The sequence below is a fragment of the Lactuca saligna genome, chromosome 2 (genome assembly GCF_052625555.1).
Source record: "Lactuca saligna cultivar CGN05327 chromosome 2, ASM5262555v1, whole genome shotgun sequence".
Classification (NCBI taxonomy): Eukaryota; Viridiplantae; Streptophyta; class Magnoliopsida; order Asterales; family Asteraceae; genus Lactuca; species Lactuca saligna.
The window spans coordinates 158,615,019-158,641,150 of record NC_136418.1 but is presented as its reverse complement, the minus strand read 5'-3'; the positions used below and the strand labels follow the sequence as shown (position 1 = coordinate 158,641,150).

Below are 26,132 nucleotides of genomic sequence, written 5' to 3'. Positions count from 1 at the left end.
CACATAGACAGTAATGATTTGGGGATTACCCCCTCGATACACGCCTAGTAAGGGTTGGAGTATCATCGCATGAATAAGTAGTTACAACATCGCCTAAACTCGTAATTCATAGTAAGGGTTAGAGTATTTTCACATGAATATGTAGTTACAACATTGTCTGAACTCGTAATTCATAGTAAGGGTTAGAGTATCATCACATGAATATGTAGTTACAACATCACCTACAGGTTATGAGCGTGTTGGTGTTTCCACGGGGTTGTCTAGAATAGTTCGTGATCGCCACCTATACTCTGGTAGATGACTACATCTCCACATTGTCGGACAAGGTTATGGTATCTTTCATCCTACATCACCGATTCATCATCACCTATCTATCCTCACCTAATTATCATCACCTTCCTATCACCACCTATCTCTCATCATTTTATTTCATCATACACCAACTATTTCATCTACCCATGTTTTATCCCAACATATTTGTAGATATAAAATAAATATACATTTTGAATCATTTAAAACATGTATAAAATCATTCATCCAACATAGACAGCAAGTATTCAGATAATATGCACACATAGCATGTAATTTATATAAAATACTTCATATCTATGTGTAAGATGAAAGGGACTATGCACTCACTTGTTAAGGTGGTGATTTTGAATTCAGACAGTGCTTCGTTACTCTTAAAACAATTTCCCTCGACAAAACCTAGTATCATTATCACTACGGTTTAGTTTAATATTCACCGAGACTAATTAATAGTTAACTATTATTACTATTGTATAAACGTTAAACAATACTTATATAACCCATAATAATAGCCCAAGTATTTATTATAAGGTCCTAATAACATTACTATATTAAATCATAAGCTATACTAAAGATAGGTTAGGCGTAACTCACTTACAACGAGTTTTTCTCAAAATCGGGGGCCGTTGGAAAAGCGTTCCCGAGACAAAAGGCACTTCTTATCCGAGCCGTCGGGCACTCCGGGGCTTCTGCCTCGTGATAGGGAGGTTCTCTAGGCTTTTCAGGGGGGGGGGGGGGTGTTCGGGGCTAGAGAGAAGTTCTAGAGATAGGGGAAGTTATGGGAGGTGTGAGGAATGAAGAGGACTTAACCTCTTATTTATAGGGGGTGGAGGGTCACTCACCTCGTGAGTTTCTTGATGCTCACATCGTGAGCCAGCTGGAGACAACCAGGCACAACCTGGTGTTGACACGTTGCATCGCACATAGGGTGGAAATCAGTTGATTTTCAAAAATTAATAACTTTCGCGTACGAATGTCGTTTTTTATGTTCTATATATCCACGCGTAGGTAAAAACAAGATCTACAACTTTCATTTAGACTCTGTCGGCTAATTCTAGACCGATCTTAAATTTAACAGTAGGAGGAGATTAGACTGTTAAATGACCATGCAGAATTCGTAACTCCTTCATACGGACTCCGTTTTCATTTGTCTTTTTATCGTTGAGTTCCTATAAATGAGATATTAAACTCTCATTTAAATTTCATAGGCCAAAACCCACTTGAACTAAAATTCGAGTTTCGGGCCTTGCACTTGTATGTCAAATCTTAGAAAAATCATAATTTCCTCATACGAAGTCAGATTTGGGCGTTCTTTTTCTAGACGCTCTCGGTTTAACGTATACTACAACTTTTGTTCAGATTACTAAGGCTAAAAAGTCCTTTATCAAAAATTCACTATTTACATCTCCCATTATCGTGCCGGTTTTGCCGAAAAACTTCGACGAGCCATAACTTCTTTGTTATAACTCGGTTTCGGCGTTCTTTATATGTACGGAACCTTTGAGGCATATTCTAAAACTTGGTTAAGATTATTTATTCTAAATAATCTTTTGTTGAAAAGTCGTTTCCGATCCCTATTATCTCTAAATTGACTAGCCCGGATCTACCTGCGTGACAAAATGACCCATAAACTCATCTTTGAACTAATTAAAGTCATGTATGTACTCCACTGGTAGGCTTTTATACTTTAATCGCGCTAGCCCTAACAAGGTGGTGGGGAAGAATAAGCACCATTATTTCTCGTCTAGGTAATAAGCGCCCATTGTCCATTTGTATTTTACAGTATGATCATCCAAGTTGCCTGATCCATCGTATTTTGAAATTTCTAGTATATTTGCTATTATTGGTAATTGATACTCACGTATACTCCTGATAAGGGGTGAGTTGTCAGATTTCAAGATGTGACAGTTTTTGGTGTTCCTTGTTGAGTCTCTTAATGCATTGTTGTTGTTGTTTGGGCGATCCATTGAACCTGCTACATTGTTTTATCTCTGAGGATGGTTTGTGTGGTGTAAGATTGTTGTACACGTGGGGGACAGTATGATTGATAATGTGTATACGGGAATCGTGGTGGAAACATAATGTATAATGGTGCATTTTGTTGTGCCAACGTTGTGGTAGTTGTTGAATGTTGTTGCAATGATGCGGGAAGGACTCACACCGTCAACTTGTTATTCGTCGGGGTAATCTTAAGTTGTCATGTTGGTACGGTTTTTTGCCCGGGCTGGAACTACTAACTGATACAATCATCATCGAGCCTGCTTGTCTTGTTTTCTTTCATTTTGCTGATGATTGTCGCTGTAGCTCTCCTTCTTATTGGAATTGTACTTGGACTAACATTTATTTTGTTTGTCATAATGAAACAATCATTGGTGGTACTGTGCTTGGCATAATTGTGGTAAGTGGGGTGAATGTTGGGATTAAGGTAATGAGGCTGAAGCTTGAGTCTGCGATGACAAGTGTGGTTTGTGATTTATCTTGCATTGTTTTTATAAACAGGTGAATCCAATGTTGCTAATTGGAATCCTGGATATGTTGCTATTTGGCCCTCAGAGGCCTCTTCCAATTAGTACTCAGGAAGTCACATTGCACAAGGTATACAAAATCATGGTTAAAAAGTCATATCGCGGGTTGGACCCCGATATTACTCTTTGATGCCTAAGTTAGATGTCGACTGAGGTTACAAGAAAGATTGCTTGAGTTTCTTTAAGAGATAAAAGATGATGTTACCTATTCGATGTATGCTTTGTCCTTTTTATGTATTGATGTAGATCCAATTTATTAATCTCTTATCGAGGTATTGCTTTTGCCCAAAGGCCGCAAGGATGGAACCCTTCAATAAAATAATGTTGCCTTTTCCATGTTCCCCGAGACATTGTCATGCAAAATATTCCCTATATATTTATTGTTGTCCGACATGATTTAAACTGGATTAAGTTGAGCATCGGCCTGTTTATGTATTTGGGTTTTGTTGGGGTTGTTTAGGCTGTTTCTTGTCTTGCCGACCAAGTTTTATGTATTGGCCAGTACCCATACACCATTATGACTTTATGATGATAATTATGCAAGTGAAGAGTGTGTTGTAGGTAGGGGAGAGAGAGAGAGAGAGGTGGGCCAAGTTATTTATTATTATTTTAAATAAAGGAAATCAAAAATATATCAAAAATGGTAAATAAGTCTTTTTAAGTGGATAAGATACTATTTGTTAATTTTTTTGAAACAACAGGGACTATCTATGTGTTTGTTAAACTTAAAGAATATATTTGAAATTAAAAAAACACATGGACCTAGTTTTTTATATATAAATTAATCCAAATACACCTCTATGTATTCTATTTTTTTTACCACATAGAAAACAACTTCATAAAAAATGAATAGTAATTTACACGAATAGTCTCTATGGTTTGCGGTAACTTGTGCGTTTGGTCCTAACTTTTTTTTTTTAACTTAGACGGTCTCTAGTATACATTTTGTTACGCGCTTGGTCCCTACGAAGTATAAAAATACTAATTTGCCCTTTAGTAAAATTACACGAATAGTCTCTATGGTTTGCGGTTACTTGCGCGTTTGGTCCTAACTCTTTTTTTTTATTCTGTGACATCCCCAATTTCAGGGCCAGAAAAGACCGATTTTGTTTATGCTTGTTTAAAAATCAGAGTAATATTTTACATAAAATCGTTGCAGAATTTGTTCCCAAAATAAAAATATGATAAAGATTTATCAAATCATTTCCATAGAAAAGTATTTCATTAAAAGACTCAGGATGTCATGTTCGATACAGATCAAAAGAATAAACAATACATTATAACCTTACAACAGTTATTTACAACTAATGGCCTATAATTCAAAAATCCCTCATCATCATCCAAATTATGCTCTGGGTCCACTACCTGTAAAACAGAAAACTGAGTGGGTCAGGCTTGGGAGCTTTGTGAGCATATAGGGTTTTCAACCCACAAATAATAATAAATTTAATAATTTCAACGATCAACAATAAATTTATTAATTTTATCAAACCAACAATAACCCTGATTATCCATTCTCGTTATCCTCACTTTACGTTCCTAAACACCTATACCAGGGACCTAATCTATGGATTTTATCATTGGGATGGACTTTACTGCTAAGGGGATTCCTCAGCCATATATGTTCGTAAGGCAACCATGAGGGGGATGTAGTACAGTGGTGAACATCAAGCCCACAAACACCTACAGGTTGCGAGCCTGCTAGCGTTCCACTAGACTGTTTGGAAAAGTCAATGGTCGTCATCCATACTCTGCTAGATGACTGGAACAACAACAACATCGAGGCCTCTCATCATTTTAACACACATCAACTATTTCGTCTACATATGTTTTACCCAACATATTTGTAGATAAAATACATATACAGTTTATAACTTGTATAAAACATTGTATTCAACAATCATTTCAAATAAACAATCAATATAATTACACATAACACGTATTTTATAGAAAATACTTCATATCTATGTGTAAGATGAAAGTGACTATACACTCACTTGATTTGATGATAATCGGGCAGCAATTCGTTCCTTGAAATGATCGTTTATGATAAAACCGGGAGTTTTATTGAGAAACCGGGCTCTGCGAAGGTTGGAGTTTCAAAACCGAAAAGATAAATTTTTCTGGGTTTTCGGGCACTTCGGGACGTATTCCGGGCTTTAAAATGATATCGGGGCTTCGAGGGAAGTCAAATAGTCAAAATATAAGTTTAGGGGTGAAAAATGTCAAATTTCCAAAAGTAACTGGGAAGGCTCGCAGCGCCCCCCTCCCCCCCTTTTATATAGGGTGCGAGACCGAGGTTTGAATGGCTAAGAAAGGTCCACGTAGCAGGTGCGAAGCTCGGTCACGAAGGGAGACGTGGCAGCAGCGACGGCGTGCGAGGCTCGGACGTGGCCCCTGCGAGACTCAGACACGTGACGGCTACGAGGCGGCTTCTGATTGACCGAGACTTCGGTCCGAGGGAATTGCGACACGCATCGGATCCGGATTCGGCCACATCTTGGTGACGCAGCAGCTTCGGTACGCGAGGTGAGGGTGACGTGGCCGACTACTGTTCATGCGAATTTTTCAAATTTTGAGCCCCGAACTTCTAAAATCCATAACTTTCGCATAGCTAAAACTACGCTCTACAACTTTCGTTTAGACTTCGCCGGCTAAATTTGACTTCAATTTTAATATTATTATTTTTAACAGACCGGGACAGGAAAATCCGTTAAAAATTCACAACTTCTTCATTCGACGCCCGTTTTCGTCAGTCTTTTTACCGTTGTACTACTATTGACGAGACCTTCGATTCTCGTTTAGGTTGTGTCGGCTAAATATCGCTCGATCTTAAATTCGAGTATTTAGCTGTCTACTGCTAAGCTAAAACTTAGAAAAATCATAACTTCATCATACGAAGTCATATTTGAACGTCCTTTTTATCAAAATTCTCAGCTTAACGAATACTATGACTTTTGCTTAGATTGTGAAGGCAAAAAATCACTTTATCGTAATATTCACTTTTTACGCTTCCCGGTGTCGTGTCGGTTCCGTCGCGAAACTTCGACAGGTCATAACTTTTTCGTTATAACTCGGATTTCGGCGTTCTTTATATCTCCGGAATCCTTGTTTCGGGCACTAAAACTTTCTTAAAAGATATCGGATTTTTATAATATTTATTTTCAATGCTTATTTTCATTATTAATTAATTAAATCATAATAATTAAGGAAATAAGCATATAATTCACATGATATTCACATAATTCCTCTTTATTACTTCAAAATGAGTTACAAAGGTTGACCTAGACTATTACAACATTATTAATGTTTTTAGCTCAGAAACACGGGCGTTACAATTCTCTCCCCCATAGGATGATTCTGTCCCCAGAATCACACATCAGCAAACAAATGCGGGTAGCGACTCATCATGTCACTCTCCGTTTCCCAGGTGAGATTTGGCCCATTTGTATATTTCCATTGCACAAGCACTAAATCGACCATCTTGTGTCGCAACTTTTTAGTCTTACGGTCAACGATTGCCTCTGGCTCTTCGATTAACCTTTTGCTTTCTTCCAGCCTTAACTCAGATATTGGAATAGTGTTGGGAACATCTACCGTGAACTTCCTTAAATACCACACATGGAAAGTGTTATGAATACCATCTAGTTCTTTTGGTAGTTCTAGCTTGTAAGCTTGATTTCCAATCCTCTGAAGAACTTTAAATGGTCCAACAAACCTTGGACTCAACTTTCCTCTTTTACCAAATCTTATCAGTCCCTTCCACGGTGAGACTTTAAGCAAAACCGAATCACCAACTTCGAATGTTATCGGTTTTCTTTTCTTGTCAGCATAGTTCTTTTGACGATCCTGAGCTGCTAACATCCTTTCCCTAATCACTTTCAACTTTTCAGCAGTCTGATGGACTATCTCAGGTCCCATATACTGCTTTTCTCCAGCTTCAAGCCAACAAGACGGCGTACGACACTTCTGTCCATATAAAGCGTGATAAGGTGCCATCTTTATGCTCGAGTGGAAACTATTGTTGTAGGAAAATTCTACTAAAGGTAAATGTTCATCCCAGTTACCTTGGAATTCCAGGGTACATGCTCTCAGCATATCTTCAAGTGTTTGTATTGTTCTTTCGCTATGACCATCAGTTTGTGGATGGTAAGCTATACTTAAACACAACTTGGTACCCATTTCCTCTTGTAGACTTTTACAAAATCGTGACGTGAAACAACTATCACAATTTGATACAATTGTTAGAGGAACACCGTGAAGTCTCACAATTTCCTTCACGTAAGCATTCGCAAGCTTATCTATAGACCATTTTTCATTGGCTTCTATGAAGTGTGCACTCTTGGTGAAACGATCCACGACCACCCAAATCATGTCGTGACCGCTCTTTGTTCTGGGTAGTTTAGTCACAAAATCCATGGTGATGTCTTCCCATTTACCCATGGGTACAGGTAAAGGTTCTAAACTCCCTTACGGTTTCTGATGTTGTGCCTTGACTCTTGCACATGTCACACACTCGGCCACATACTTAGCAACATCGAGCTTCATCGTTGGCCACCAGTAAGAGGGTTTTAAATCCCTATACATTTTCGTACTGCCGAGATGAATCGAGTACATGGTCTTGTGAGCTTCGTCCATCAGAACATCTCTTACTCCTCCCGTCTTAGGTACCCAAATCCTATCTTGGAATACCTTCAACCCTTGGTTGTTTGTACCGAATACTAATGTTTTGCCCAAACGTTCTTCTTTTCGGTCATTCTTCTCTAAAGCTTCTTCGTGGGCTTTCTTTATACTCTCCATAATTGTTGAGACAACCTCAATTCTCAACGCTCTTGGCCTTTTCTTTTCAAGGTTGACTTTCCGACTGAGAGCGTCAGCAACAACATTTGCTTTACCAGGGTGATAAAGTATCTCACAGTAGTAGTTCTTGAGTAATTCCAGCCAGCGTCGTTGCCTCATATTCAATTCCTTATGATTAAAGAGATACTGGAGACTCTTATGATCAGTGAAAAGTTTGCACTTCGTGCAATAGAGGTAATGTCTCCATATTTTTAGAGCGAAAACTACCGTTGCCAACTCCAAATCATGAGTAGGGTAGTTCTTTTCATGCTCTTTCAGTTGTCTTGATGCATATGCTATCACTTTATCCCGCTGGGTCAGAACACAACCTAACCTAATTTCAAATGCATCACTATAGACCGCAAAGTCTTCAGCTCCTTCGGGTAAAGAAAGAATTGGTGCTTCACATAATTTCTTCTTCAACTTCTCAAAGGCTTCCTTATGCTTTTCATTCCAAGTATAAGTAGCTCATTTGTGTGTCAAGGTTGTCAATGGAGCAGCTATCGAAGAAAAGCCTTGGATAAACCTTTGGTAATATCCAGCAAATCCTAAAAAGCTTCGGATCTCCGTAGGACTTTTTGGTTGTTCCCACTTCATTACAGCTTCAATCTTTGCTGGATCAACCATTATCCCATCTTGGTTGACCACATAACACAAGAATTGGACTTCTTGAATCCAAAATTCACATTTGGAGAACTTTTCATACAACTTCTCCTTTTTCAGGACTTCTAGCACTTCACGTAGATGCTTTTCATGCTCCTGCTTGCTTTTCGAATAAATCAAGATGTCGTCTATGAATACTATCACGGATTTATCTAGGAATGGTTTACAAACCCTATTCATCAAATCCATGAAAGCCGCTGGGGCATTGGTTAGTCTGAACGACATAACCAAAAATTCATAGTGCCCATATCTTGTTCTAAACATAGTCTTTTCAATATCCAGCTCTCTCACCTTTAGTTGGTGGTATCCCGACCTAAGATCGATCTTCGAGAAATAGCTCGAACCCTGTAACTGGTCGAACAAGTCATCGATCCTTGGCAACCGGTACTTGTTCTTTATCATTACTTTGTTCAGCTCTCTGTAATCAATGCACATTCTCATGCTCCCATCCTTCTTCTTTACGAATAACACCGGAGCTCCCCAGGGCGATGAACTAGGTCTAATGAAACCTTTTTCCAATAATTCTTGAAGTTGTGTCATAAGCTCCTTCATCTCCGTTGGTGCTAATTGGTAAGGTGCTTTTGCTATTGGTGTTGTTCCTGGTAACAAGTCTATTCTAAAATCTACTTGTCTGTCAGTGGGTAATCCGGGAAGATCTTCAGGAAAGACTTCCGGAAAGTCACACACCACTGGTACTCCTGCACATCCTTCTTTTCCTTCTTAGCATCGATCACAAATGCTAGATATGATGTACATCCCTTGGCCAAACATTTTCTGGCTTTCATTGTGGAGATGATTCCAGAACTCACTCGGCGTTTGTCCCCATACACCATAAATGACTCTTTTCCGGGTGGGTTCACCCTTACTATCTTCTTCTTGCAAAGAATCTCAGCATCGTTGGCGCTAAGCCAATCCATTCCCAAAACGATGTCAAAACTGTTCAACTCTATGGGTAATAGCTCCTCGTGGAATTCGTTTCCGTTTAGGTTAATAACGATGTTCCTAATACGATCACTAACAGGTACGAACTTGCCACTAGCAACCTCGACTATTAAAGCATTATCTAGTCTATCGATAGGCAAGGCTAGTTTTCTACCAAATTCATGCGAAATAAAGGAGTAGTTGGCTCTGGAATCAAACAAAATTTGGGCAGGCAATTCGTTTACGAGAAAAGTACCTGAAGCGACATCCACTTCCTCCTTTGCAGCTTCAAGTGTCATTTGGAAAGCTCTGGCTTTTGGCTTTGGTGGGAGATTGGGCCTTGCTTCTCCTTTCTTCTTTGGGAGTCCCTTGAGATGTGCCCTTCCTCACCACACCCATAGCAAACTTTTTTGATGAGGGTGCATTCATTGGCATAATGACTAGGCTTTCCACATTTAAAACATGTAACCTCTTCGCCACATTTCCCAGCATGCTTCTTCTTACACTTGTCGCACCATTTTGCTTCTCCTCCTCCTCCTCTCGAACCAGACTTTGAGAATTTACGTTTCTTGTTGGGCCTTAAAGGTCCCTCAAACTTCCTCTTCTCACCAACATCTGTCCTTTCCAGACCCTTTTCCCTAATCTGGGTCTCGACATTCTTAGTAGCCCAGATGGCGGCTTTCAATGTGGTTGCTTGCTTAACCATTGGACCAAAATCCACTGGTAAACCTTGTGCAAACTTATTGACCTTAGAGAGTTCAGTTGGAACTAAGTATGGAATAAGCTTCATCTTTTCAGTGAAACTAGCAGCGTATTCAGTAACGCTCATTTTTCCTTTCTTCAAATTCTGAAACTCATTATTGATTTCCAGAAGATCCTGCTCAGAGCAGTATTGCAATTTCAGTTGTACCACAAAATCTTCCCAAGACATCTTACTAGCTTATCCCTTTGGCATCGAATTAGCTAGTAACTTCCACCAGCTTAATACACCAGATTTCAACAGAGGAATTGCAAGTGCGGTCTTCTGTTTGTTGCTGCACTCACAACTTTCAAACATTGTCTCCATTTCGGAGATCCAATTTATAACTTCCACTGGCGTTGGACTTCCGGATAGACACGGTGGTTTGGATGCCATGAAATCTTTGTATTTGCATCCATGTCCATCACCTCCTCCATTCTGGTTGTTTCGTCTAACTATCGGTGGGTTGGCTTAACCAACAGTCCCACTGTAGTTCCCTCCTACTGATTGCCCTTCACGTAGTTTCTTCCCTATTCTGTTGTAGCAACCTCCTGGTCTCCTCCATCTGACGATCCAACATTGTTTGAATCATCATTTGCACTCCAGCCATCGTTATTGGCTCCAATGTAGCTCCTTCAACAGGTACTTGCTCAAGTACTGGTGGTTAATTTCTATTTCCATTTGCATTCCTAACTCCATTGCGGGTTCTTGCCATCTTGATCTATACACCAAATAAGGTGAATTTAGATCTTTATTCACTATAGACTTTGAAATGTTTACATGCTAGTTCTAATATCGTAATCATACGCTTAGAATCCTACACACATAAGGTTTTCCAGATCCGGTCAGCAACAGACCATAGATCCGAACAAATAATATCATCTATGGCAAACACATAACATTTAGCACATAAAAACATTTTAGGCATCTTTCCTAAGATATACTAGTGCTCACACCTCACAATCATCGCTTAACATTCCGAGTTTAAGTCTAGAAATCCTACAAATTCCGAGTTCGCTTAAACTAATGCTCTGATACCAACTTTGATATCCCCAATTTCACGGCCAGAAAAGATTGATTGTGTTTATGCTTGTTTGAAAATCAGAGTAATATTTTACATAAAAGTGTTGCGGAATTTGTTCCCAAAATAAAAATATGATAAAGATTTATCAAATCATTTCTATAGAAAAGTATTTCATTAAAAGACTCGGGATGTCATGTTCGATACAGATCAAAAGCATAAACAATACATTATAAGCCTTACTGCAGTTATTTACAACTAATGACCTATAATTCAAAAATCCCTCGTCATCATCCAAATTAAGCTCTAGGTCCACTACCTGTAAAACAGAAAGCTGAGTGGGTCAGACTTGGGAGCTTGGTGAGCATATAGGGTTTTCAACCCACAAATAATAATAAATTTAATAATTTCATCGATCAACAATAAATTTATTAATTTTATCAAACCAACAATAACCCTGATTACCCATTCCCGTTATCCTCACTTTACGTCCCTAAACACCTATACCAGGGACCTAGTCTAAGGATTTTATCATCGGGATAGACTTTACTACTAAGGGGATTCCTCAACCATATATGTCCGTAAGGCAACCATGAGGGGATGGAGTACATCGGTGAACATAAAGCCCACAAACACTTACAAATTGCGAGCCTGCTAGCGTTCCACTAAACTATCTAGAAAAGTCTGTGGTCGTCATCCATACTCCGCTAGATGACTGGAACAACAACGACATCGAGGCCTCTCATCATTTTAACCCACATCAACTATTTCGTCTACCCATGTTTGGACGTTCTTTTTATCAAAATTCTTCCTCATACAAAGTCATATTTGGACGTTCTTTTTATCAAAATTCTCGGCTTAATGAATACTATGACTTTTGCTTAGATTGTTAAGGCTAAAAAGCACTTTATCGTAATATTCACTTTTTACGCTCCACGGTGTCGTGTCGGTTCCGTCGCGAAACTTCGACAGGTCATAACTTTTTCGTTATAACTCGGATTTCGGCGTTCTTTATATCTCCGAAATACTTGTTTTGGCCACTACAACTTTCTTAAAAGATATCGGCTTTTTCTAATATTTATTTTCAATGCTTATTTTCATTATTAATTAATTAAATCATAATAATTAAGGAAATAAACATATAATTCACATGATATTCACATAATTCCTCTTTATTACTTCAAAATGAGTTACAAAGGTTGACCTAGACTATTACAACATTATTAATGCTTTTAGCTCAGAAACACGGGTGTTACATATTCGGACGGTCCCTAGTATGTATTTTGTTACGCGCTTGGTCCTGCCAAGTATAAAAATACTATTTTGCCCTTTAATGATTTCTTTTTTAATTTGATTCATTTTTATACAACTATTTATATTGTTATTAACATATAATAAGCCCACCCCCAACATTTTTCAAATTTCTTTCCTTTATCTCCCCCATAACTCATATCTCTTCCCCCTAACCACTAGACGACTTATCGCCAATACAAAACAAAATCACAGACAACAACACAGTTCTAATTACATGACATGAACCTGTTGAATATGAAGCTAAAGAAACAATTTCTATTACCACTAAAACAACCCTAGAAAACAAAAATACGATGTGAAATCCATGTGCCTCTTACAATTACAAATCATTGAATTGTAAATGGTCTATCAAATTCACTACTCACCACAAAAGATTTCAACAAATACAAGCTTACTTTCCAAACATTTTTAAATTGGAAGCTTGTAGATTAGTGCTAGGTGAAAGTAAGAAGACGAAGCCATTGATTACTCAAAGAAAATAAGCACCAAATCACCTTTAAATTTGGTCGATACCCCCCCCCCCCCCAATCCCCCAAACAGACACACATCGCATCTACCATGGAAGTATCGTAATGTACTCACAGTTCACCAATGAAAATCACCCATCCTTGTTACTTGTTTGGTTTGTCGACAATGGTAGGCCCATAAATCTAAACCCTAGATATAAAAATTGGTGTTTTTTCTCGGTTTTGTAAATACCAGATTAGTAAACAAGCATTAGAAATTGTGTCCTTTCTCGGTTTGCAAATAACTAGATTAGTGAATAAGCACTAGAAATGGTGTTCTGCATCTTGACTAAAAGCTTTAGCGATTTTCATATCCACCACCATTAAACTTCGACATTGATTTAAGATGGGGGTTCCTTACATGCTTACACTAAGGGGGTGGCGGGGCAGTAGATCGACGCTTGTGGTGGGAGCAATAGATGTTGCGGCGGTAGAAGATGTAAACGGATGTGGAAGCTGTGGGTGAACCAAAAAATGTGGGTGATGAAAGTGGGAAGTAAATATAGATTCTTTATATTTAATAATAATATAAATAGGGGAATAAAAATGAATTAAAAAAATAATAAGAAGCAAAATAGTATTTTTATGTGTGAGAGGACCAAGTTCGTGTAATTTAAAAAAAAAAAAAAAAAAAAAAAAAATTTAAACTCAACCTCAAATGCTCCTCATTTTTGAAATATATCTCGTATCATCTTCGTTAAGTTGCTGAGACATAAATGTTGATCCCTCTATTAAAGATAACTTATATAAAAAAATTTAATATTTTCAAAATAATATGATTAGTGTGTAAATATTCAATTTTGAATTAAATAATTAGATGTAAAAAATGGCATTTCTAAATATTTATATGTTAAATATATCTAAAAGTGGCTTTCATATAATTACTCTTATGATTTTATCCTATGCATACATTTTAGTTAAACGATTTAAATTTAAAATCTTATATTGCCATTAATTTGTTAGATAAAGTGTATATATGCAACTTGAAAAACAGAGATTAGTATCTAATTTCTGGTTTGAATCTTTGAGATAACCAGTTAACCAGTGTTACGTGTCAATATCATCACTCCAAACCAATCGTTGATACTTCCGTGTGGTTCATATCCTGTTTCTGTAGGAGACGTGCTCCTACTCGCTTCTATATATCTATCTATATATTCGATCTACACCTAATTCACGATTTCAAAATCCAAATCCAAAATGGGAACGGAAGCTAAACTCACCAATGGAAACACCGTTACCGGAGAACAAACCGGCTCCGCCTTCAAGCTAGTTGGCTTCAACAACTTCATCCGAACAAATCCCATGTCCGACAAATTCTCAGTCAAAAGATTCCACCACATTGAGTTCTGGTGCTCCGACGCCACCAACACCGCCCGACGTTTCTCCTGGGGCCTTGGAATGCCCATCGTTCAGAAATCCGATCTATCAACTGGAAACGCAACTCACGCCTCCTACCTCCTCCGCTCCGGTCAACTCAACTTCCTCTTCACTGCTCCTTATTCCCCCTCCATCTCCTCCGCCGCCACCTCCACCACCGCTTCCATCCCGTCGTTTTCCCACACTGACTGCCGCAACTTCACCGCCTCCCACGGCCTCGCAGTCCGCTCAGTCGCCATTGAAGTCGAAGACGCCGAAATCGCTTTCTCCGTCAGCGTCTCCCACGGCGCTAAACCCTCTTCTTCCCCAATCACCCTTGGAAATAACGACGTCGTACTGTCGGAAGTTAAACTCTACGGCGATGTCGTTTTGCGTTACATAAGCTTCAAGAATCCAAACTTTGATGCCATATCTAACTTCTTGCCCGGGTTTGAACCAGTTGAAAAGACGTCGTCGTTTCCTGACCTTGACTACGGTATCCGCCGTCTTGATCATGCGGTAGGCAACGTCCCGGAACTCGCTCCGGCTGTAGACTACGTCAAATCGTTCACCGGATTCCATGAGTTCGCCGAATTCACGGCGGAGGATGTCGGCACGAGCGAGAGTGGACTCAATTCGGTCGTTTTAGCGTGCAATAGCGAGATGGTTTTGATCCCTATGAATGAGCCGGTGTACGGAACAAAGAGGAAGAGCCAGATTCAGACGTATCTGGAACACAACGAAGGCGCCGGAGTTCAGCATTTGGCGCTGGCAAGTGAGGACATATTTCGGACCTTGAGAGAGATGAGGAAGCGCAGCGGTATTGGTGGTTTTGAGTTTATGCCGTCGCCACCGCCTACTTATTATCGGAATTTGAAGAATAGAGTCGGAGATGTATTGACGGATGAACAGATTAAGGAGTGCGAGGAGTTGGGAATATTAGTCGATAGAGATGATCAGGGGACTCTGCTTCAAATCTTCACCAAACCCGTGGGTGACAGGTATGCCCATATTCACCAATTTCCTTGAATTCATTATCAGCATATTCAATAATACAGAACCCTAACTTGCATATTGATGAATTCCCAAAATTTGGGATTGTTGTTTGTATTTGTATCTGGGCAGGCCAACCATATTCATCGAGATAATTCAGAGAGTTGGGTGTATGTTGAAAGATGATGAAGGCAAGGTGCAGCAGAAGGCAGGGTGTGGAGGATTCGGGAAAGGGAACTTCTCTGAGCTCTTCAAATCTATCGAGGAATATGAGAAGACGCTTGAAGCACGAACCACTAGTGAACCAACTGCTGCTGCATGAAAGCTGCCCATAATAGGTAGTTTGATTGAAATCCTATGATTCCAACATATTACATATGTACATGAGGATTCTGTAGAAAGTGAGTCCTGAAAATGTTTGAACTTGACAAGAAGATATTGGTAACATGTTCTAATTTTCTATACGGAATAAATACTGTTGGGTTAGTTTTTCTTCATTGATCAAAGTGTTTTTAGCTTTCGCAACATGCTCGAATGTATCATGGAAGAAAGACAACAAAGTTGTTTACTTTTCTGACAAAAACACACACACACACACACATTTTATCCCAAAACACTTCAAAGAGCTCGAGAGTGAAGTCCAAGGGCGATTTTGGTGTCAAGAGGGCTTTAAAAAACTACTTTTTGAAGAAATAGGCATAACCCTAATCTCTATTGATGAACTTAGGTTTACCATGTTTTGGGTTTTGATGAGGATATCTGAAACTAGTTAAATAATATTCAAGAAATGATGTTATTTGGTTAGTAAAACATTCTTATATGAAAGTAATTCATGTATTATGAACCTAATTATTTGTTGAATAATTAGAGTTTATAAAACTTGATCGAGGGAGAATTTCATGTCATAAATAAAAACTTAAAATATCATCTGTCTAAAACCTTTTTTTTTTTTTTTTTAATTATTTTGAACTGTTATTTTTATTTTAAAATATCATTTATATTTTTTAGAAACTTTAAAATATTATATTTATTTAACTTATCGTTTTCTTTTCAAAGTGAGATAATATACTTAAAAGGGAACAAAAGCACCTGCCATTTGCCAATTAGTATACCAACTCCTTGCCTACCATAAACAATTATCATATTAACTCTTGTACCCTTCACAAGGCAACACGTGACAATGCATGAGTTAAAGTGATTTAATATTGGATTATTCAATCACGTAATATAACTCCAAAATTTATTTCATTTCCTTTACAAGAGAATCTCCATGATTGCTTTGAAAACAAATACAAATATTTTGAGAAGCCAAGCATAAAATACCAATTACAAAGTTCAAAAAATCAAAAAACTTAAGACAATTTTTTACGTGGACGTTTCTACTCCTTTGTGTCAAACAAGTTTACAAAGTTTTCAATAACAAAAATACTTTTAACTATCAACAAACATTGATTCGATCAACAGAAGCAACCATAAACATGGTTTTTTTAATTCAATTGATAGAAGCGAACATGAACAAACACTAATTTAATCATGGTTTCGCCGCGCTAAAAGAATTTAAGAACCATACATTTTGAACCATAATCACCCAAAAAGAAGTGTTGTTCCAGGCGACTTTTGTATCAATGGTGTACGACAACATTGACTATGACGGTGTTGGTGACCTCGACAATGGCAAAATCGCCCTCCACCTATGTCAGGGGCAGACCAACAAGTTGCACATGGCGTGTGCTACCCTTCCAATTTTCGGTGTAGTATAATTTTTTTGAGAAATTGTCCGGCGTAATACAATTTTCCGGCATACCACCCTTAAAATCATGTATGTTACCTTTGTCATTTTCATTTACGTCCGTCGATGCCCACGTTTGTATTGTTTTAATTTCTAGACGAGCTTCGTACCAGTTCATGAAATCCTATCGGAATTATGCCTACAAAATATGGGAAAATGACTTAAAAGCCCAATCAAGTTTCCAAACCATTTAAAAAAACCTCAATCATGTTTTGTCTGTTCAAAAAAACCCAACGAACTTAACATTTTGTCTAAAAAGTCCAACAAAGTTCCAAACCGTTCAAAAAATCCAAATTTTGTTTTGTTTAAATTCGTTGGAGTTTTTTTTTTAACAGTCAAAACATGATTGAAGTTTTTTAAAGGTTTTGAAAACTTCGTTGGTCTAACAAGTAAATTTTCCGATACAGTAATAAGTCACGTCATCTATTTCTCTTATTTGACTTTCCGGAAAGTGTAACTTAGTTGGACTTTTTAGAAAATATGTTATGTTTGTTGGGTTTTTTTGAACAGACAAAACATGATTGGGGTTTTTTGAACGGTTTGAAAACTTCGTTGGGCTTTTAAGTTATTTTCCCTACAAAATATAAGGAAGGTATTAAAGCCTATCCATATATATATATATATATATATATATATATATATATATATATATATATATATATATATATATATATATATATATATATATATATATATATATATATATAAAGCGTTAAAAAGACATCACCTTATGCATAAAGATAATATTAATTTTTCCAAGCCAATAAACTATTATAAATTTCATATTGTAATAACCAAATAAAATTTAGAATATAGTTTTATTTATTTACTCTCACATAAAATACGGACATAGTGAAATATAATTTTAGACATGCAGTAAAAAAAAAAGTCTCCTAACTTTCACTATTTACTAAAAAAAATTCTTATATAAATGTATTTTTATGGTAGGAGATACTATTTAGGGGTGTTTGAGCGTATTTTTCAATAGAGGTGGCAAATGATGACGCAATACGATAAAAATATCCTACACGAAACGAAATTGAGACGAAACTAAAATTCGAATTCGTGTTCGTGTCAAGTGTAAAAAACACGACGTCGTGTCGTGTCGTGTTCGTGTTCAAAATTTGACCCGAAATTGACACGATTTAACATTTTTTTTATCGTGTTTGTCTTGTTTTTCGTGTTATGTATGAATAAATATTAATTAAATACATTAATTGTTATTTCATGTTATCTTTGTCGTGTCGTGTCGTGTTTGTCGTTTTTTAATTGGTTCGTTTTCATGTTAGTTAGAAAAACCCGAGATCGTGTTGTGTCGGGTACGTATTACATAAAACTTTGTCGTGTCGTGTCGTGTCAGACAAAAACACGACACGATAGTCCGATTTGTCACCCCTACTTTTTAATTAACTTATTGACATTTTTAGAAAAGTTAGAAAATTTTGGCCTTTTGAAAGTCATTTTTTACATTAAAAATTTGATGTTTAAGCTTTTTAATTATGAAAAACTAATAAATATATAAGTCACTTTTTAATTTATTCACTTATTGAAAAACCAATATATATGTCATTCTGAAAAACACTCCCAAGCATCCTTTTGAAATTATAATACACAAGCCTTTTAAATTATCTATATTTAACTACATAACAGTAAATATTTAACTAATAGTACAATACATCATTATATTGTTAAATTTATACAAAATTGCATAATTTTGTGAAATAATTGAATGTGCTTGCCCACGAAAGAAGTTGAATTGAATGGGTTCAGTGCTTCCCCACCTTTTATCAGAGAAAAAAAGTGCTTGTCCACCTAGCTTACAATGGAAAGTAGAATTCGCTTTGAATATTCAGTTCTACAAACGCCTTTGGGCAATTCACTTTTGAAGTAATCAATTTAAGATGTGATTTACTTTATTGATGGGGTTCACGTGGGACGCAGAAAATCAGGGCAAGCATGGGGGGGGATCGACTCGTGAACCATGATCAGTAGCAGGGGATCCTTCAATTGAAATTTCAAGTTGGTAAAGTCAGCAACTGCGTCATCTGCAGCCATTAAAGTCGATTTGAACTTTTAAGTTGGTGTGGCAGCATCATCAGTGTTTATAAAAATAAAAAAGCAAAGGTAAAGATCGAATGTTTGAATAAACAAACCAAAAGCACGTCTTGCTATTTCATCCATGCCTTCTTGATTATAGCACCCAACCTGTTCGACAAAATGCCTGGCTATCATTGGCCATGTCTTTATGTCTTCACTACTCATCTGATGCTAGCTAATTGCCATCACCCCAAGCCCAAAATCCCAATAACTTTATACCAATTTCGAAAAAAATTATTGATAACTGATAAGTCCATTAGGCTAATTATAAAAGCCATATAATTCACGTTTGAGTGGATGTGAAATACATGTGATGCACTCTCATTTATTATAATGGTACCAGATCAAATATGAAATATCACTATCAGTCATTATAAAAATAAAAAATAAAACATATGTAGGGTCATTGTGCTTTGGTACACAGATCTAAGACACGAAGCCGAAAGTAGGCAACTTGAAAGCGTTTCCATAATTTCTTCTTTCTTACTTTAATTTCTTTCCTTTTTCTTTCGGATATTCATAGTTTAAATTATACAGTACATCCGACCAATTTGATATCCGGTTGTGATGGTTGCTGAATGACAATGGATTGTCCTGTGGCACTCAAAGTTTACCTTTTTTATGGGGTAAAAAGCCCCACAGACAGATAATAATGTTGAAGGAGACACAATTATCACCTTTTTGTCTATAATCAAGCAATGGTCCAAAAAGACGACCCAATTTGACTCAGACTCTTGTTTATATATGTTTTCCCGACTATATTTTTATGGGTCTTCTAGTTTAAATTATAGTTCGCAATCAGACAAGGCGGCATGGTCATAGACTCATAGATGATAAGTTTTTGATCTTTTGAATTGGAAAAGAAAGGATCATCCATGGCTCCTACAGGAAAAGCTTTGGGATTCTATAATGAAGACAATGACTGGTAAACTCTTTCTCTTTTACTCCTCTTAACATTATATGATTTCCAAATTCACTTGCTTTTTTGATCATTTGGTAATCAGTATCTGAGTCTCTTAAAGAAGTTACATATTTGTGTGCCAGGTTTTGTAATGCAGGTTTGCCAAGTGATCTCACCATTGTCATAGATGGAGTAAACTTCCATCTTCACAAGGTGTACTTTTTCTTCCAACTTTCAATGTTTAATTTCAGCCTGTGTGAACTGGTGTCAATCATTAATACCAAACTTTTTAAACTGCATGTTTCTCCAGTTTCCCTTACTATCAAGATGTGGGAAAATAGAAAAGTTGATGAAAGAAACTGAAAATAACAATAAAGGTACTTCCACCATCACCCTGGAGGACATTCCTGGTGGTGCCACCTCATTTCTGTCTGCATCTAACTTCTGTTATGGTGTTCATATTGAACTTACACCTACAAATATAGTTATGGTGTATCACGTGTCAGATTATCTTGAAATGACTGATGAATATGGAGATGATAACTTATTCTCAAAAACAGAGACTTACTTCCATAAAAATATACTAACAAACTGGAAGGATTGCATGGTTGCTCTTCAAAGTTGTGAAACCATTGTAACACAAAGTGACAATCTCCAAATCATCAGTAAATGCTTGAATGCCATGTCAGCAATGGTGTGCACAGACCCGAGTTTGTTTGGATGGCCAATGATGATGATGTATGGTTGCTTACAAAGCCCTGGAGGTAGCATTCTCTGGAATGGAATCGACACCGGTGCAAGAATCCAAACATCGGAATCGGAATGGTGGTTTGAAGATGTTTCACATCTTAGTATTGTTTTGTTCAAAAGGCTTATCAAGACACTGGAATCTAAAGGCATCCAACCCGAAAAGTTAACAGGTGAAATAATTCAATTCATCATCATACATTCCATTATTTACAACTTTGCCACTGACTTGCAGGTGCTATTATGTACTATTCTGGGAAATGTCTCCATGGTTTAGGCAGATGGCAAAGTGGGCAGTTTAGTAAAACTAAATTTAGCGCAAAATATGACATAGTTGATCAAAGGGTAGTATTGGAAATCATTGTGGATATTCTCCCACATATAAAGGGCGAGTCTTTTTGTCGTTTCTTATTGGGACTTTTACGTGTTGGTTTAATGTTGGGTGTTAGTGATAAATGTCAAGAATCACTTGAAAGGAGGATAGGAATGCAACTAGAATTTGCTACATTAGATGGAATCATGATTCCTAGTTATATTGATTCTGATACATTATATAATACGGACACTGTTGAAAGGATGATTAACTATTTTATAACTTGTGAAGAAATGGGTTTTACAACATTAACAAATGTTTCTAAGCTTGTGGATAGTTATATAGCAGAGATTGCATCTGATGTGAACTTGAAACCTGACAAGATACGTTCACTTGCAAAGTCTCTTCCGGAATCTTCAAGATCTTTGCATGATGGACTATACAGAGCTTTGGATATTTATTTTGAGGTCTTTTTCTTATATACTCAAAAAAGGTTTTTTTTTTTTTTTTGATTTCTTTTAAGTAAATGATTTTTTAATTCAGGCTCATTCGTGGTTGAATGAGAAAGAAAAAGAAGGTCTATGCAAAATCATTGAGTGGGAGAAACTATCCATTGATGCTTGTGCTCATGCTTCTCAAAATGTACGCCTACCACTTAGAGTTGTCTTCCAAGTGTTGTTTTTTGAACAGATGCATATAAAAACAGCTCTAGCAGGATGCCTTCATGTGTTTAATGACGAAAATAACCCTACATATCATCCATTGGGCCTTGTGCATGAGAATGAGCTACTAAGAGTTGGCATGGAGAAGATGAGGAGAAGAGTGAGTGAACTTGAAGAAGAGTTCAATAAACTGAGGCAAGAGATGACAAGGATGAGTGGGGCCCATTTGTGTAAGTAATGTTTTGGTTAGTATGGGTAATTGGGTACCAAGAAAACCCACCCGAGAAGCATTAATTATGGATCTTGGATGTGTTTTCTTGATTCCTTTTATCTTTCTTTTTTCATCAATGGTTGTAGCTTTAATGCATTACGATGCTACTTGGATTTTTGTAGCAAATGAGCACTATGCTTTACAAATGGCCAATTTGTATAAATTATTACAATGTAAATCCAAAGATTAAAAAAACAAAACATTGAATCAAGACTCAAAATTGTAGCTTTTTGAGATGAACAACTCATGGTAGCATGTTGTGTATGTAAATTTTAATTGTTTAAACAATGGAGGATTGTTCATGGAGAGCGACACACAACAAGAATGTGGACTATTTCCAACATTTTGCCTTTCTGGGATTATGTATTTCCATTAAAGGTTTTACCTTGTAAATCACCAAGATCCTATTATGAGACAAATATAGCCTAATATTATCACATTTACACATAATTAGTAATGCAAGATGTTAGCAATGAATCTTCAAATATAGAATTTGAAACTAAAACTAATCGTGTGCAATTGGGATTTCGTGTAGAAATCTATCTTAAACCCTATATATATAAATCTCCAAAACCCATACCCCTTCACATAAACATAAACACAAAGCAAGATTTAACCACAATGGATCTTATCATTTACCTTATTCTCATTTTCTTTATCAGTCATTCTCCCTTCGCATCTTTTGCATCTCAGATACATAATCCTTCCTCAAGAACAGGATATGAACTCATTAAGGAGTTGAATTTGAACCCAAAACTCGATCTTAACATCATCAAGCCAAACATATCCAATTCTTCTTCAGTCAGCATTACGGGTTCCAGAATAGTTGAAAAGCCATTAAAGCTCCAAGTTCTTGGGAATTCAGGTGCTTCAGTTCATGACCTTGCTCATCTTGCTGGATATGTTCAAATCAAACACACTGTAGGCGCAAGGTATCTTTTGTCATCACCACATCATGTAGAATGAAAAATATATAAACAAATATCAAATAGTAACTAAACGAAATATATTAACTATGTTTGAAGGATGTTCTACTACTTCTTTGAATCAAGAAACAAGAAAGATGATCCTGTGGTCATATGGTTGACTGGAGGACCTGGTTGTAGCAGTGCAATAGCTCTTTTATATGAAAATGGTCCTTTTCAACTCACCAATAACTTATCACTTGTGTGGAATGACCATGGTTGGGATAAGGTCACGTCTTTTAACTCATCCATTCTACCATATATGATATACCCATTGAATGAAAAAAAAAAAAAAAAAAAAAAAAAAAAAAAAGTAACTATAACATGCATATTGATTTTCTAGGTTGCAAACATGATATACATTGATCAACCTATTGGAACTGGTTTCAGTTACAGTTCAAGTGAAAAAGACATTCGACATGATGAAAAAGGTGTAGGAGATGACCTTTATGACTTCCTTCAGGTAATTTGAATAATTATGTGATCTCAAAATCCCAAATGTAAAAAAACTAAAGTTGAAATTTTTAATGAATGACAGGAGTTCTTTAAGGTGCACCCTGAGTATGTGAAAAACGACCTTTACATAACTGGAGAATCATATGGAGGACACTACATTCCAGCTTTTGCTACCCGTATAAACCAGGGGAACAAGAACAAAGATGGAATTCATATAAACTTGAAGGTGGTGTTGATTACAATCTTCCAACAGTTTTAGGATTTACAATTTTGCTCATGGAATTGTGATTAACTGGATAGGGATTTGCAATTGGAAACGGACTCACTGAACCTGGAATCCAATTCAAGGCGGATGTTGATTTCGCTTTGGAAAATCAGTTAATTACAAAAAACGATTACAATGAATTGATTCAAATAGTACCAAAGTGTGAAGAAGCAGCAAACAAATGTGGTAATTTTCATTATTTAACCTTGTTATATTTTTGTTAATGTCGTATATATACTTGAGGTGTTCTAATTTTCAGGGACAAATGGTAAAGCCAGTTGCCTTGATGCCTGGAAAATATGTGTGGAAATTCACTACAAGATTTTGTATGCTAGCAATATATGTGTAAGTAAACAAATAAATATCCTACAACCATAACTGGAAGTGCAATTCATATGTAATAGAAACAATTGTTGTATAACAGCCTTATGATTTGAGGAAGCAAAGATGTGGGGACTTGTCAAGGATAGATGAATTCTTGAACTTGGAATCAGTGAAAAAGGCATTAGGGGTACCAGAGGAAATACATTTTGGGGCATGTAATGCTATGGTGTATCAAGCAATGAAGGAAGACATTATGAGAAACCTTGAAGTTGGGATTCCAGTGCTTTTGGAAGATGGTATTCAGATGCTTGTTTATGCTGGAGAATATGATTTTATTTGCAATTGGCTAGGTATGATATCATACAAATGAAATAATGAAAATAAGCAAGGTTTTTTTTTTTTTTTTTTTTTTTTCATTTTCTGAAAGGACTTGGTTTTCTCTGAATTAACAGGGAACAATAGATGGGTCAAAGGCATGAAATGGTCTGGTCAACTAAATTTTGCTGCATCTACAGTCTATCAATTTATAGTAGATGGGAAAGAAGCTGGATTGGCAAAAAACTATGGCCCTCTCACTTTCCTTAAGGTTTGTGCATGAAGATATCAATATATGAATATATATATATAATATATGTATGTATCCAATGAGCTTTTATGGTTAAATAAATTTTTTTTTTTTTTTTTTTTTTTTTTTTGTAAATCAGGTGCATGATGCTGGGCATATGGTTCCACAGGATCAACCAAAGGCTTCATTGCAGATGTTAAAGATGTGGATAGAGGGAAAGCTTACTTTACCAGTTACCACAAAGATAAAAAAATAAAACTGTGTAGTAATGTTGTGAGTATTAAGAAATAATGTAAACAATAAAAGTGAGAATGTTTAAGCATGAAGAACATTGGGTATTTAACAATCAGGTCTTACTCCATGTAATTCCCTCAATGTATCAATTACAGGACGAAAGCCAGATTTCAAAGGAACAACCGATACAACTCGTTGATGTTGTGCATTGCCATTCTTGGGTTTTGAAAGTGTCACCTTCAACATCTCTCCCTCCAGAATCTTACTCGCAGTCTCACCTGAGAAAACATAACATTTTCAATCCGTTAGGAGTTAGGACACACAATAACAGTAGAACGAAAACGATGAAGTAGTTGCCATTTGCCAACATATTTAAACAAAGATTCAAAGAACATCAAATGAGAATAATGAAAGTTAATAGATCAGATATTCTTTTTAAATGGGTAATTTTAAAATGATACTAACCGGAAAAGGGATGAAGCTTGGCGAAATCGGCGAAATCTTGAGCAGAGCAACCAAAGAGAACCCTAGCAGCCCTGTCAAACATCACCACCTCAAACACCTTCGTCTCTGTCGCTACGGACATGAGGACGCGAAATAATCGTTTAGAAGAAGGATGAGAAGTAGAGCCGCCGCCGCGATGAGGAACAGCACTAGTATTTCTAGTGAAATTGCAGTGATCGCAGTGAGTTACGGACGGCGGCGCGGTGTTGGTTTCGGGGAGAGCTCTCTCGCAGAAGGAACACACTGTGTAATACAAGGCGGTGTGATCAATGGCGACGACTGTGCATATGGTGGTAGTCCGTTTGTCCACTTCCATTGCGGTTGCCGAATGCCGGGGGAACAACAAACTATGCTGACAAGAAGGTAAATATGAACCTTTTTCTTAAATGTATAATATGATATGCTTCAACAATTTATTCATCAAGCGGGGATAGCTCAGTTGGGAGAGCGTCAGACTGAAGATCTGAAGGTCAGGTGTTCGATCCACCTTCACCGCATTTTTATTTTACATAAACTTTTTTGATGATTAATCTGTTATACTTATACATAACTAAAAACTTCACTGAGAGAACCCTAGGTCATCTACATTCTTATAAAGACACATACGTTTAATGATTACAAATATACCGTATCACAATAATAGAAAGAGGTATGTCTTTTTGTACAATTAAGGCATATGGTGGTTGTCCTATCTCTATTATGCATAGTTGATATTTCTTTACATAATTGCTTAAGGTTTTTTTTTTATGATTGATATTTTGTAATGTTCGTACCGTGTAATAATATTATTTCTTTTTCATTCCACAAAAAATGTATTCATATGAGTGAGTCATTTCCTTCAATCACAATG

At 36.8% G+C, this 26,132-nt stretch overlaps 4 protein-coding genes, 1 long non-coding RNA gene and 1 other non-coding gene across 8 annotated transcripts; 4 read left to right on the top strand and 2 right to left on the bottom strand.

Annotated features, from left to right (window-relative positions):
• The first annotated feature begins 13,880 nt into the window (after window positions 1-13,880).
• LOC145032369 (4-hydroxyphenylpyruvate dioxygenase-like) lies at window positions 13,881-15,686 on the top strand. The gene is made up of 2 exons (XM_078981150.1): window positions 13,881-15,197; window positions 15,322-15,686. The coding sequence occupies exons 1-2, from the start codon at window positions 14,038-14,040 to the stop codon at window positions 15,509-15,511; spliced, it is 1,350 nt and encodes a 449-aa protein (XP_078837276.1). The 5' UTR covers window positions 13,881-14,037; the 3' UTR covers window positions 15,512-15,686.
• Window positions 15,687-18,632: 2,946 nt separating this feature from the next.
• LOC145032368 (uncharacterized) lies at window positions 18,633-19,357 on the bottom strand. Its single transcript, XR_013677102.1, has 2 exons — window positions 19,132-19,357; window positions 18,633-19,023 (listed from the first exon to the last, which is right to left on the bottom strand). It is a non-coding gene; the product is annotated as an uncharacterized LOC145032368 (long non-coding RNA).
• Window positions 19,358-19,403: 46 nt separating this feature from the next.
• Window positions 19,404-22,189, top strand: LOC145032366 (BTB/POZ domain-containing protein At3g44820-like). Of its 2 annotated transcripts, XM_078981147.1 has the most exons (6): window positions 19,404-20,000; window positions 20,120-20,189; window positions 20,287-20,896; window positions 20,959-21,503; window positions 21,580-21,678; window positions 21,752-22,189. In XM_078981147.1, the coding sequence occupies exons 1-6, from the start codon at window positions 19,951-19,953 to the stop codon at window positions 21,827-21,829; spliced, it is 1,452 nt and encodes a 483-aa protein (XP_078837273.1). In that variant the 5' UTR covers window positions 19,404-19,950; the 3' UTR covers window positions 21,830-22,189. The 2 variants fall into 2 exon arrangements, with proteins under 2 accessions (XP_078837273.1, XP_078837272.1); XM_078981146.1 differs by having other exon boundaries at window positions 19,412-20,000; window positions 21,580-22,189.
• A 274-nt stretch (window positions 22,190-22,463) lies between these two features.
• LOC145032367 (replication factor-A carboxy-terminal domain protein) lies at window positions 22,464-25,643 on the bottom strand. Of its 2 annotated transcripts, XM_078981149.1 has the most exons (3): window positions 25,244-25,643; window positions 24,902-25,056; window positions 22,464-22,888 (listed from the first exon to the last, which is right to left on the bottom strand). In XM_078981149.1, exons 1-3 carry the CDS (start codon window positions 25,596-25,598, stop codon window positions 22,880-22,882), a joined length of 519 nt encoding a protein of 172 aa, XP_078837275.1. In that variant the 5' UTR covers window positions 25,599-25,643; the 3' UTR covers window positions 22,464-22,879. The 2 variants fall into 2 exon arrangements, with proteins under 2 accessions (XP_078837275.1, XP_078837274.1); XM_078981148.1 differs by lacking the exon at window positions 22,464-22,888 and having other exon boundaries at window positions 24,806-25,056; window positions 25,244-25,642.
• LOC145032365 (serine carboxypeptidase-like) lies at window positions 22,492-24,820 on the top strand. Its single transcript, XM_078981145.1, has 9 exons — window positions 22,492-22,901; window positions 22,995-23,163; window positions 23,278-23,397; window positions 23,473-23,616; window positions 23,691-23,841; window positions 23,915-24,000; window positions 24,080-24,329; window positions 24,432-24,565; window positions 24,684-24,820. Exons 1-9 carry the CDS (start codon window positions 22,591-22,593, stop codon window positions 24,798-24,800), a joined length of 1,482 nt encoding a protein of 493 aa, XP_078837271.1. The 5' UTR covers window positions 22,492-22,590; the 3' UTR covers window positions 24,801-24,820.
• A 63-nt stretch (window positions 25,644-25,706) lies between the features above and the next one.
• Window positions 25,707-25,779, top strand: TRNAF-GAA (transfer RNA phenylalanine (anticodon GAA)). Its single transcript has one exon. It is a non-coding gene; the product is annotated as a tRNA-Phe (tRNA).
• Window positions 25,780-26,132: the final 353 nt, after the last annotated feature.